Here is a 14326-nt window from a genome sequence, read left to right as displayed (position 1 = left end):
CCTCCCTCCCGCCCCAGTGCTGTGCCTTGTTATCACCCATGCCTAGCGTCTCGTTCGTTGCAAGGTCGCTCAAATTTAACACTACTCTAAACAAATCTGCTCGGAAGACCTCCTGCTTTTAAAGGAATCTCAGAATTGTTGAGTCGAAAGGGATCCCAAGAGTAATCTACTCAAACCCCCTGCAGTGCAGGAATCACAACCAAAGAATCCCTGACAGATGGCCCTCCAACCTATTTAAAAAGAGGAATCTACCACCTTCCGAGTCCGTTCCACGGTCAAATAGCTCGTCCTAATGCTTAGTCAGAATCTCCTTTCTTGTAATTTGAATCCATTCAAACTTGTGACAGCCCTTTAGATATTTGAATATGGCTATCATCATAGCATCTCTAAGTCTCTTCTCCAGGCTAAACATAACTCCCAAGAAGTTGATTTTCATTCTTAGGGTTTGTCTTAATTTGCAATTTATTTCATTGGGCCACTGTGGATTTTAGTTAGTAGGACAGTTTATCAATTTTTGCCCTACTATGTCCAATTTACAAAATGATGCAATCCTCACCCCTCAATTAAAAAACCCAAGTATTTAGCTTTCTTGTCCAGGTGCATCATTTTGGTTTCACTTTTCCCAGTTTTAGAATATATTTAGGCAGTGCAAATAACGGTAATAGAATCCCCAATGTCTGGTTACCAGTTCAAAGGCCCTTCTGTGAACACAAGGCACCAATTGGATTGCATGCGTGGAATTCTCTGACACCCCCTGAACCTTCTATCATGTGTGTTGCTACAAGGTTTTCACTGAGCTATCCACCACGACCAAGATAATTCTCTAGCTAACTGCAGCTAGTAGAGCCTTCAACATGTAAGTGAAGGGGTTGTGGTTTTGCTGTTGTTGTTCCAGTTTGTGTCAGTTTATGCTTGCTTATACTGAATGTCATCTGCCATTTTGCTGCCCATTCACTCCGGCTGGAAAGTTGTTTGTATCCTGAATCACTTGGTATTCTCCCAAAACTTACAGCTCAACACAAACTCCAATCATATATGAATAATTTATAAAGTGGGGGATCACACTGCTTCTCATTGTTATGAAAACTATCAATTTATTCCTCCCCATTGTTTCCTGCTGTTTAACCAAGAGGTTCCATGCAACCGTTGTTTTTACTTGAGAACCTTTGTTATAAGCCTTCTTTACACCCTCCAGGGCCAGGCCTACTGACAAATGATTTTTAAAGGTAACAATATAACTAAATACCTATTATAATCTGTCTCAAGCATGCAAATCCCTTCCTCAATAAGACCAGTTTTTCCATATGCTTAATAACTCTAATAGACACCATTTAATTCAGAATTGCTGCTAGGCCAAAAAGCCTGTAATTTATTAGCTTCTCCCTAAACTGAACCATTGGACTCCGCATGAGTGTCCCTGCTTTTTTTATTGTAGTGGTAAGCTGTATTCTTTTTAAAATAATCCATTTTTGCATTTAATTGGACTTAGAGCTTGCATGTGACCACAGCTATTTGACTGTTTCAGATGTTCTTAATGAGAAATATGATTCAGGCATGACTATCCATTCAACATTTTCTGCAGTGAATACATCTATTTTTAGAGGCAAGATCAAAACAGATGCTGAGTAAAATTTGAATTCCCTGCCTAGGAAAATCTGCTCGATATCTTGCTCCGTAATTCCTGCTGGCAGAGGAAGGCCAATTCTTACCTAATGCTGTTGCTGTCTCTGTCTTATGTTAAGATACAAAATGAGAACACTTGCAGGTTAGATTTTATTGAAACTTTAATGGGTTTCACAAAAGAGTCCATTTTACTCTTGCATCTTCTCTATTGTTTCCTCCTTGTACTTTCCTTTCTCTTTGCCAACTTGGCGAGACTTTGCTTTACGTTCCAATATTTTCTTACGATCCTTGTCCAGCTTTAGTTTTGTAATCACCACCTAGGGAGTCAAAATAAAATTTTATTACAATATTTATATCCCATCTTTCTGCTCAAAAAACTTGTCAATACAACTCAGAGAACAAAAACAAAGTATGAAAAATAAAACTTTCCCCCCAAATCTATCAAGTCTACAGTAGAACAACTCAAGAACAAAGATAAATAACCAGCCAGTGTCTTCAGAGAGGGAATTTCACAAACAGGACACCAGCACAGCAAAGGCTCTCTTCTGAGCGCTTTGATTTGTAACTACCGTAACTAGAAAACAGGGACTGTTAACTGAAAATTGCTGAATGGCATTAACAACCTAGCTGCCATACATTAATTCCACTCCCAAGTGACAAGTGTGATCCTTAAAGGAAATGCAATCTATTCCAAAGAGGCCAAAGACCACTTCTCCTGTTCATGAAACCACCCTATACGACCAATTGTCTGGATTGACCCTCAGTTTATTAGTCCTTATCCAGACCATTACTGACACCAGACACTTGGGCAGAATGTTCACTGTCACTCCTGAATTTGATGGAAAGGAGAAAAGGGTTGAATAATTTCAGTATTATGACAACTCATGCAGTTATGACAGTCACATTGCGCATCTGAAACTCAATTAATGTCACTTGGGAGTTTGAAAGTGGACTGGGGGAACCCATAAGCACTTCCAAAGTTCCAATTTGGAACAGTCGCTCCAGCTCCAAACTCAAGCAAAGGACTGAGGCTTTTGTTTGTCATGTTATGCTTGAAACATCTAAAGAACCACAACAAAACTCAGGGTGATATCCCAACCTACCCATTCCCTAATTCCAATGTCAAGAACAAAGCTAGGGCTCATCACTACTGCTACGGCAACTATGGTGAGCAGAATTATGCACTATGGTTATTGTAAAACAAGAAACATGGCTTAAAAATGAAATCTCCTGAGCACTGAAGCAAAGCAACAACATTAAGAAGAAATGTTGGTTTTTAAAGGCAATTGTACTAAACAGGGAGCAAGCCAATTATCTGGTCATATCAGCATTAGGCTCCCAGGAATATCTGACCAAAAAGGCAGTCAGTAAACAGTATGTGACCAGACAACCAGCGTAACAATGTAGAATCAGCAAAACTGTCAGGGATTAATAAGGGTTAATTTAGCAGAGGCCCAAACAATCCCTGAAAAACGAACCACCTTCTGTCTGAGAGCACATCCATCACAAGCATCCCATTCTCAAGCTGCAGAAGCCGGAATTTATCCAAGCAACAGTAACATAATGGCCTCAGGTAACATTTGGTTATTATGCACGAATACCCTAATTGGTGCTTGGGATTAGCTTCATCCCACCACTCAGATGCAGATGATATTTTTCCATCTAATTTGATTAGAGTAATAACACTGCAGTACTGATACCTAAGCAGTAAAAACAGTAGCAAGCATTGTTTCTGGTCTAATGACTCAGTATAAAAGTTCTAATAGTTCATCCTCAAGTATCTACAAATTGGAAGTATGCAAGCACTGCTTATCCTTACTTGGTATGGCAATTTTAATAGTATTTTTGAGGAATTCTCAGAAAAAATACAGGCTTCTTCCAATAATTCTCCAACTTGGTGGTAGTTCCTCCACCACTTCCAGCTCTCTTGTATGCCAGTATCATTGGCTAGGCTCATCAAGCAGCATGGTGGAGGGAGACGGAAGAGAAGAGGGAAAATGGCAGCCAAGAGGATTTGCTTCTGAGTATGTTTGAACTCTCTAGTTCCTAAAAATTATAGGAACCCTAACAATTATTCATTTTTATTCCTTCTACTAGATGAGTCACAGAGGAAACAGTTTTGGGCTTTAATCTCAACGGGTTTTTTCCTTCTCTCCCCCACACTGTCTAACCTTGCAACTTGGTAAATTTGCAAATGTGGAAAGAGGTAAGTGGAGGGAAACTGGAAAATGGGAGGGCTGGATTGAGCTTTATGAGCAGAGGCCAAATTTCAGAACTAGGAGAGCTCATTTAAGAACTTCTCTGTTACTGGGTAGAAGGCAATATTCATGTGAGAAAACATCTGGAAGACTTACCTACTTCACTTTACAGCATGCAAGAATACCAGCACACAGTAACAGGGCACTAATGTCAGCTTTTTGCTATGTGCTAGTCTCAGTTTAAATTTTCTCAAAATAAATCCTACTCTTACTGGCATAACATACATAGAGCTAATCTTGTTTCTGAGCAAGAAGAAGCTTCAGCCAAGATACAATATATGGTGGCTGCTTTGAGTAAGGCCTCCAAAGGATAACAAACGTATTTGTAACCCACCTAAGTTAGGCCCAATGTCACCCAATTGAGCTTCAGGGTTAAGCGGGATTCTGTTTCCCAGTCCCTAGCCCACTGGCTCACTATACCACAACAACTTTTATCTAAATTGTAGCGAAGCCTTAAAACTTCATTCAATGTGATGCAAAGTGTCTTATTGCCAAAGGAACAATGCACATATGTCTCACTTTTTTTCCTTATTAATTTCCCCCCAAACTATTTCACCAAGGCGTGATAAACATGCCAGCTTTTTCTTTGAAGAAAATTAATTTCATGTCTGACAAGCATAATGATACATCCCACAACCCTTGATCACCACCCTATTTCTGACAACAAAACTGATTTCACATTCCAAAAGTGGAATGCAGACAATAAGCATGACAATGTCCTCACTGTCTGTATTTTTCCCATGTATTGGGGGGAACGAAAGTGGCTCTTCACTAACTCTCCATCAAGCAAAGGAAGAAAGGCAGATTTCCAAGGTACACACTGCCCATGTACAAAGTGTTTTAGATGTCAAAATCAGCACTTCAAATTATGACAACAGAAACCAGTAAAATCCCTGCACCACTGATATAAATGTGTAGATGATAGCTACTTATTTTATCAAAGCATCATAGCCAAGGCCATCAGTGCCCTTCCAGGCAATATGGCCTTCCAACAATCACTCTCTCAAATCTTGTCTGAATTCAATGCTATAACAGACCCAACAGCATCCAGTCTCTCATCATGGAATCTGAATGAGATGAAAAAAGTGAACTTCTTTGATGCCATTGCTATGGAAGAACAAGCATTGGCACAATGATGGCACAATTTGTACTTTCCCAAATCTTAGGGAAAATGGAATCAATCAGTTAAAATATTCCAGGAACATGGAAAGAGAAGGAACCTTCTTCTCTGAAGCAAACATGACATGGACAAGAATAGACCAAATCTGGACAACTAGAGGACTGGCCCCTAAAATTAAAAAAGCGGTGATTTGCCCGAAAATTTGCTCTGACCATAATCCAGTAAAGATTGAAATGATATCAACGCCAATTGGGGCCTTTAGATGGAGGATGAATGACTCCTTATTTAGGAATGAGGAAATTATTTAAAAGGCTCAGAAGAATTTGAGAGACTATTTTGAGATAAATTTGAATACTATGACAGAAAAAAGAGTGATTTGGGATGCCAGCAAAGCGGTCATGAGAGGATTTTTGATACAACAAAATGCAATTAGGAAAAGATATCAAAATGAGAAGAGAGAAAAAATCTTGGAAAAAATTAAAGATGGAGAAAAAAGACTGAGAGCGAAACCGAACTCACAGGAGATTTTAAAAGAGATAAAGCTATATCAAGTACAATATATGAAATTGATGAATCAGGAGATAGAATGGAAGATCAAACAGATGAAACAAAAGACTTTTGAATCGGCAAATAAATGTGGGAAGTTATTGGCTTGGCAAATGAAAAAAAGACAAAAGCTGAATACGATTACGAACTTGGTTGTAGAAGGGAAGAATATACAGAATCCTGGAGAGATTCGGAAGTGCTTTCAGAAGTACTTTAAACAGTTATATACGCAGGAGACTCAGAAAGAACTAGACATTGACCGATTTCTGGAAAATAATGGATTACAAAAAATATCTCAAGATAGTAAATCAATATTGAACTCTACAATATCTGACCAAGAAGTGGAAGGAGCCATTCAGAATATGAAATTGGGCAAATCTCCAGGGCCGGATGGACTAACTGCAAAGTACTATAAAACTCTGAAAGAATGGCTACTGCAACCGTTGAAAGAACTTTGCAATGAAATACTACGGGGAGGAAAAGCACCCGAGTCGTGGAAAGAAGCATATATTACACTTATACCAAAAACCGAAGGGGAGAAGACACAGATGAAGAACTACCGTCCCATATCCCTACTAAATGTGGATTACAAAATTTTTGCCGAAATTATGGCTAAAAGATTAAAAAATGTATTGGTAAAAGAGATTCATAAAGACCAGGCGGGCTTTCTCCCTGGGAGACATTTGTCAGACAATACTAGGAACATCATTGATATTTTGGAAAAATTGCAAGTTAATATCAATACTAAAGCTGTTTTAATATTTGTAGATGCAGAGAAAGCGTTTGACAATATTTCTTGGAGTTTTATGAAGAAAAACTTGCAGGGGATGGGGGTAGGTCAAAGTTTCGAAAATGGTATAAGTGCAATTTATTCGGAACAAAAAGCTAAGCTTATTGTGAACAATGTAGTTACAGAAGAATTTAAGATAGAGAAAGGAACAAGACAGGGTTGCCCAATCTCCCCATTGCTTTCTATATCGGTCCTCGAGGTTTTGCTCAATATGATTAGAAAAGACCAATTGGTTAAAGGTATACAACTCGGAGCTAAACAGTACAAATTGAAAGCTTTTGCCGATGATTTAGTTTTGACATTACAGGAGCCAGAAGCTAGTACAAAAAGAGTGTTACAATTAATCCAAGAATTTGGTCAAGTAGCAGGTTTTAAATTAAACAAGATGAAAACCAAGGTATTAGAGAAAAATCTTACAGAGATAGAGAAGGAGAGGTTTCAGAAAGAGACAGGATTAACAATTGTTAATAAAGTGAAATATTTAGGGGTAAATATGACTGCCAAAAATGTGAATCTGTTTAAAGATAATTATGAAAAATGTTGGTCAGAGGTGAAGAAGGATTTAGAAATATGGTCAAAATTGAAGTTATCATTGTTAGGCCGAATTGCAGCGATAAAGATGAATGTATTGCCTAGAATGTTGTTTTTGTTTCAAACATTACAAATTGTGGACAAAATGGACTGTTTCAAGAGGTGGCAAAGAGACATTTCCAAATTTATCTGGCAGGGCAAAAAACCTAGAATAAAATTTAAGATATTAACAGATGCGAAGGAAAGAGGGGGATTTGCCCTGCCAGATCTTAAACTTTACTATGAATCAGCCGCTTTTTGCTGGCTGAAAGATTGGCTACTTCTTGAAAATGTGGACATTTTGGATCTAGAAGGTTTTGATAATGTTTTCGGATGGCATGCATATCTATGGTATGACAAAGTTAAAGCGCATAAGGCCTTTAAGAATCATATTGTTAGGAAAGCATTGTTTAATGTTTGGGTGAGATATAAGGATTTGTTGGAAAGTAAAACACCAAGGTGGCTGTCACCAATGGAGGCAAAGGCATTGAAAAAAACTAATATGGAGATAAACTGGCCAAAATATTGTGAAATTTTAGAACAAGCTGGTGATAAACTAAAATTGCAGAGCTTCGACAAATTAAAAACTAAAGTTCGAGATTGGCTGCATTATTATCAAATAAGGGAGGTTTTTAATTTAGACAAAAAGATTGGTTTCCAGGAGGAAAAATCTAAACTGGAAACGGAATTGTTAGAGCCTAAAACTAAAAATCTGTCAAGAATGTATAATCTGCTGTTGAAATGGAATACACAGGATGAAATAGTCAAATCTGCTATGATTAAATGGGCGCAAGATGTTGGGCATAACATTATGTTTGCTGACGGGGAACGGTTATGGACCACAGGTATGAAATTTACGGCCTGTAACGCCTTAAGAGAAAATATAATGAAAATGATTTACAGGTGGTACTTAACCCCAGTCAAGCTAGCAAAAATTTATCATCTGCCTGATAATAAATGTTGGAAATGTAAAGAAAATGAAGGTACTTTCTTCCACCTTTGGTGGACGTGCCCAAAGATCAAGGCCTTCTGGGAAATGATATATAATGAATTAAAAAAGGTATTGAAATATACTTTCTTGAAGAAACCAGAGGCCTTCCTCTTGGGCATGGTCGGTCAATTGGTGCGAAGGGAAGACAGGAATTTTTTTATGTATGCGACAGCAGCAGCAAGAATACTCATTGGGAAATACTGGAAGACACAAGAATTGCCTACCCGAGAAGAATGGCAGAGAAAAGTGATAGACTATATGGAACTGGCTGAGATGACCGGCAGAATTCAAGATCAAGAAGAAGGGTCGATGGAAGAAGATTGGAAAAAATTTAAAACATATCTTCAGAAATACTGTAATATAAAAGAATGTTAGAAAAGGTTGGAGAAGAATATTAGACCGTATTGGCAGACAGAGTATAATGGAATAAGTAAATATGAAGTGTAAAATAAAAGATAGAGGAGAATTAAATATCTTTGAATGTTAAAATAAGCAAATGAAAAGAAGGTTAGAAGGATTTGCTGGAGATACGATTTGAATTAGAATACAAAGCAGAGAAGTGAGAGGAAGTCACGGAAATAAGTAAATGGGAAAACGGTTTTAATGGTTTAAGTTGAATTTTTCTTTTGTTATCGTTTACTGTGATTTTCTGTCTTGTGTATTTTTCTTTGTATTGTGTGTTTTTCTTGTAGGATGTACGTGATTTGTTTTTCTTTTTTTACTTTTTTCTTTTTCTGTAATCTGAAAATTTGAATAATTATAAAAAATAAATAAATAAATAAAATATTCCAGGAACAGCGTATCTGGAGTGAGTTCATGCAGTCCCTGTCCACACAAGAATCAGGAGGTATTCTGTCATGCAGAGACAGAGCAGACTATACTGGACTGTGTTACTGCCATGGAACTTCTGCTTTTGCCCCAGATGCACCTCATCATCTGCACTATGCTTTGGAGCAATCAACAATCCCAATCAGTAAATATTGAGAAAGCACAGCAATTACCCTGATTTTCAAGAGGAACAGTTAACATGCTTTTATTTGTTCTAAACATGTTCAACATATTAACAAGAGCAAACTTGAAGAGCCAGAAAGTCTTAAGTTCCAAAACTTCCACACAACCCCCAATCAGCACTGCTAGAAGTTAAAAACCAGTCTGCTGAAGCTGATTTTCATCCTACGCTACTTGTGTCTTTCCTGGTTTAGCATATACTAGACAATCCTTGATATATGCCTGCTTTATATCACGCCTCTGCATATGCTCTAATAAGCTTCATTAATCTTTGACTGAAATTTATACTTTCTATAATTAGTTATCAAAATTCTAATATCCCAGGAACTTTGTAAAGTTTGTAACTTGGGCTAGGTCAGATGCCTTGTTCTCTCAATTATGATTCTCTATTTTTTCATAACGCTATAGACTTAAACATTATAATCACTAAATGAAGTACCGTTGTACCTTGGAAGCTGAACAGAATCTGTTCCGGAAGTCCATTCGACTTCCAAAACATTCAAAAACTGAAGCACAGCTTCTGATTGACTGCAGGAAGCTCCTGCCGCCAATCAGAAGCCGCAAAAGCCCTGACGGACGTTCAGCTTCCAATAATAGTTCGCAAACCAGAACAGTCACTTCAGGATTTGTGACATTCAGGAGCCAAAACGTTCGGAAACTAAGCTGTTCAACTTCCAAGGTACGACTGTATATATAAACTATTTGTAAAGTGTTAATATAAAGGGACAGCTACTTTTCTATGGATTACATTATTTAACCACCACATATGAAAGTTTTTGTTTTTTTAAAAAGTTCCTTGGATTGTTCCAAGTTTTGGTCTCCTGAAGTGCCTCTTTTTCTTGATGATCATGCATGTTTAACAACTGCTGTTGGGGAAACAAGAGAGTTCTGATTGCAGAACTAAGTAACGCCAGTTATCTACAGCTACCAGGATTGCACTCTATTTAACAGAATAATTCAAGAAACATGAGCATTTCCCTTGAATACCATCTCAGCCAAGATTACCTTGCTAGGGTGAATGCCGACGTGTACAGTTGTGCCATTGGCTTTCTCACGCTGTACGCGTTCAATGTAGATGACATACTTCTTTCTGTATACCTGGACTACCTTGCCGATCTGCTGCCCTTTGTAATGACCCCGGACGACCTACAAATACAAAAAATATTTAATATTCTCAGGTATCATTGTTATACACAGTATCATAATCACCTTTCTACAGCAGAGAATTTCATGCACTAAGCATTGGATTAAATAAAGAGGAAATACTTTCTCTTACACAGGCCAGGCAGGAAACTAGATTCAGGGACAATAAGACTGATACAATATTAAATATTTACTATGCTAAAAAGTTTTTATTGCAAGCACCCACAAGACATTGCTAATCTGAAAACTGAATTTGTTTTTTCACTCGAACAGAAATAAATCTGCACACCAAAAAAGCACCATTTCCAGCCATATGCTGGAAGGCAATCTTAAAACCTTCATTGACTTGCTTGTGCATTACTCCCAGTGTTCCAGCAATTCCTCCCATTCCTATGAGGATAAAGTTGTCATAACTGACCTTCATCCCAAAGACAAGGAGACAGCTCGGATGATTAAGATGCCTTTCGTTCTATGCTCTTTTTCCATAGCACAATGCTACTATGTTAGTTTTCTTCTCCTGGGGGTTCACTTCAGATCACAGTTCCAGATTGTAAAAACCAGACATTGGGATTGTACCATGGGAACACAGCCACCTTCCTCTTCCCGATGTTGGCTAATTTCCCTCTTCCTGGTTGCAAGTAATAGGTCCACCATGACATCCAAATCTGGCAAACTATGGCTGGCACAAACAATGAATGCTAATGCTAAACAATGAAATTCTAGTTTGAAGTTTGTTTGCATACCAGTTTCCAATTCTGGTTTTCACTAAGCATTGTTTGACCTATTTGGACATCACTACAAATCAGGAAAAAAGCGGTAGGAAGAGTGCAGAAATGTGTTTGCATGACATGACTCTTACACAATTTTAATTGATTGAAATTAAAGGGCTCTGATAGTATGGCAATCAGCCAAACCACACTTGATCTGAAATGCCGCAGGCACACTTGCTGTTTTTGCTTCCACACACTGGCATAAAACAGCTTCTTATGTGGGACAGCACCCACACATTGCATTAAAGGTGACCACCTAAAATTGCTGCTTGAGTGAACGAGGCCTGATCTCCATGCAGTTTAGAATTTGGTATTTGATGCATAAGGAAACCCACAAAATGTTGCTTAGATATTGTTTTCAAAACTAACCATTTATCTTGCTGACGTCTATTGCCTTTATTAGTTGAAAACAAAACCATTATTCTTCGCAGAAGAAATCAATAACTCAAAACACATACTTGGACTTCGTCATCCTTTCGGATGGGCATAGAACGGACATTGTATTTCTGCCTCAACTCCTTGGAAAGGGGAGAAGACATGATCTTCCTGCGAATGTGAGATGGCGCATTGAAGTGCCGTTTGCGGTTCTTGCTGCGGTCTGAGGTCACAAACGGATTGAACTTCATTTTGACTAGAGGAGGGAAAAAATATGCACACCAAATTATTCACACTGAAGTCTAGCAAGGAAAAACGACTACCAATCATTCCTCAATAAAACAGTATTTAGCAAAAAAATGTAATAATTGGAAACGAGTGCCCCCAAACTAAAAAACATGTTAGCAGCCAAGGTCTCAAAGATACTTTTGCACTTTGGATATATCCTGAGAAAGTTAAGAGAAGCAAGTCTGAGACATTTGGAGCTGTGGGGGTGCAGGGTTGTGAGCCTGACACTGGAATGTCAGGCTTACAAGACATATATAAAGCTCAGTTATAACTTGGACTCTATTAATGTCCTGTAAAATGTTTCTTTCACAGCACTGGAGTTATAAGCTTTCAGCGCAATATTTCTTAAGGCCCAGATAATAATTTATTTGGTATAGGAGCATTCTGGCTTAGTCATTATTGAGTATATTCTGGCCACGATAAAATCAATGTCTGCTCTACTATTATATTCATGCTCATGCAATAAAAGTTCAAGTTGCTCATCTGAATTGAAACCAGTAGCAATGTGTATCAGGAGAAATAATTCTTGCTATGTTCAGTGTTCATTATGCCCAAAAAAGTGTGCATAGGATTTTTAACAGTGGCAGCTACAACACTAAAATAATTGGGACAAGCAGCAGATTCCCAAGAGACGGGGATGGAGTAAAATTAAACATCTCAATACCCCAGTAAAACGCTGAGAGAACATAAGCAGTAGTATGAAAAGTGAGGCTCAAAGACATACACGGAACAGCTTTATCAGGTTGGATCAGCAGTTAGGTAATTTGCGATCCTACAGACGTTGGATTCCAACTCCTATCAGCCTGACGCTGGGAGATGTGGCTACGCATTATGCGGAAGGGAAAGCATCCAGACCCTCCAACTCGTACTACTGGATATAGGAAGCCGCGCAACAGATGAAAAGAAAGTACTCCAGCCGTCTGTGTCCCCATAACCTGGGAATGCGTTCCATCGTCAGGCCTTCTATCCACTTTCTCCCTCCCATGCCCTCCTCAGACAGCACTTCCACCGGAGAGCATTATGGGGCGAAGCGCACCACTGCCAGGCATTCCCAGGCCCCAAACCGGCCACGGAAAGAGGTGAGCAGATCCGACGGAGAAACCGGTTCCTCCCGCCTCAAATATAGGAACCACCGCGACGCCCCCTCCACCCCGCATGCTCCCCGGTAAACTGCAACGGGGTCTCGGCCGTCAGTGGGCAGATGATAACAGATTACAATCCTCCTTCCATTCTTACCCGCTGCTGCCTCGGCTATGGCCGCCCGGAAAGAGAGGTTGATTCTACTTCCGCCGGTGCTGGTGAGAGCTCAGCTCTCGCGAGAACGCCACCCGCTTCCGAGAAACGTCGACAAAACGGAAGCGCAGGAGGAACGGTCTGCGCCCCCGCGCGTCCTTCGGGGGAAACTGCAGCAGGAGCTGATGCAGGGCGCTGGGCGCTGCTTGCTTTGACTGCCATGCCTCGAGCGAGCGGAGCTTTGCAGTCCGGAGGAGAAGCGAGGCGCGCGGAGGGAGACCCTGAAGTCCGCTGCTGTAGGGAATGCGAGGGCTGTCCCGCTCCTGGGCTGAGCCCGCTTTCCGCCAGGGGACAGAAAACTAGTGAGACCAGCGGATAAATGTCCCGCCAGCAGCGTGGCGTATTCATATGCGCTCGCTTTGATTTCTAAACATTTTCTTCTCCTGCCATCTTTGCACACTTGAAGCAGCCGCCGTCCCATACACTTTTAAAGGAGCCCCACACCTCGCCCGTGGTTGCTGTCCTCGCAGCTACGAGATGGCCAGATGCAAAAAGAGAACAAAAGCTCCTTTCCATATAAGTAAGTCTCCAGGGAAGATTTCAGCCTCCGCAGCTTGCAATGAGAAAGTACACCTAACAGTAGTATTGCCTCTTCTGCACAACTATTGGAGGGGCAGGCAGGAGCCCTTGCCCTCTTTCTGCATCTGGACAGCCTGTGATGAATTTGTGAATTTGGTTCCAGCAGGCCCTCACAGAGGTCCAGGGCACTTCTGGTCTTGAGATCCGTAGCCACAATTAAAAAAGGATTGCTTTGGTTTGATACCGTTTCTCCATAACTGTATTTACACTAGTCCATCATCCTCCACAGTTGGAGGCAGCAATCCTCCAAATATCAGTTGCTAGAAAGCTCGGGAGGGGAAAGTGCTCTTGTGCCCATGTTTGGCCCAGTCGTTTCCCCACTGGCATGGCCACTGAGAGGGCAGGATGCTGGACTAGATGTGTCATTGGCCTGATCCAGCAGGCTCTTCTTATGTCCTGATCATTGCACTGTAAACATTGGCTGGTTCAACAGGCAGGGATAGGGAAGGACAGTGGGGCCGGAAGGAGGGGGCACATGTCTGTAATAAATGACATGGGGCAGGCGGGGGGTGGGGAAGAAGGTTCTTTCCATGCGTCGCAATTTTAGGCCTCTGGTGAGAGCAGAAGAGACTTGAAGGGGCTGGTGGAATTGGGGGGGGGGGGAGTTTAAAAGTGGCATTTGGATGAAAAGTGGTACAGTACACTTTCCTCCTCAGAAAAACCCAACCTCGTATCCATGTAAGAAAGGCACAGGGAGACAGAAATGAACACTCATGCATTATTTTCAATTTGATTTTTGCAAATGGAAAAAAAATGTATAAAATCCATCCAAATATTAAACAAGATACAGGAAGTTACAAGATCCAGTTTTACACCAATATAACAAATCATTTCGTAAGAAAGATAGGGGGAATTCTAAAGATGTTTTATCAACATTGTAAAAGCATGAAGGATTCAAAATCACTGAAGAAAGGGCTGTTGAGGGGGGGAATCAGTGAGAATTGCAATCAGAGAAAATTTGCTATCTTTCCA

The 14326-nt window shown here is 40.1% G+C and overlaps 1 protein-coding gene across 1 annotated transcript; it reads right to left on the bottom strand.

The window, feature by feature from the left end:
• Nucleotides 1-1766: 1766 nt before the first annotated feature.
• RPL26L1 (ribosomal protein L26 like 1) lies at nt 1767-12843 on the bottom strand. Its single transcript, XM_080997313.1, has 4 exons — nt 12719-12843; nt 11278-11450; nt 9912-10052; nt 1767-1940 (listed from the first exon to the last, which is right to left on the bottom strand). The coding sequence occupies exons 2-4, from the start codon at nt 11443-11445 to the stop codon at nt 1812-1814; spliced, it is 438 nt and encodes a 145-aa protein (XP_080853439.1). The 5' UTR covers nt 11446-11450; nt 12719-12843; the 3' UTR covers nt 1767-1811.
• Nucleotides 12844-14326: the final 1483 nt, after the last annotated feature.

The sequence above is a fragment of the Podarcis pityusensis genome (genome assembly GCF_964106645.2).
Source record: "Podarcis pityusensis genome assembly, chromosome: 2".
NCBI classification, from domain to species: domain Eukaryota; kingdom Metazoa; phylum Chordata; class Lepidosauria; order Squamata; family Lacertidae; genus Podarcis; species Podarcis pityusensis.
Note: the sequence above shows the minus strand (reverse complement) of the source record. Positions and strands in the feature narration are given on the sequence as shown.

Coding starts and splice junctions, on each gene's coding strand:
- RPL26L1 (XM_080997313.1), bottom strand. CDS start 11,445: ATGAAGTTCAATCCGTTTGTGACCTCAGACCGCAGCAAGAACCGCAAA. Junction 10,053..11,277: donor GAAAGGATGACGAAGTCCAA/GTATGTGTTTTG, acceptor TTGTATTTGTAG/GTCGTCCGGGGTCATTACAA. Junction 1,941..9,911: donor TCGGCATTCACCCTAGCAAG/GTAATCTTGGCT, acceptor TTGACTCCCTAG/GTGGTGATTACAAAACTAAA.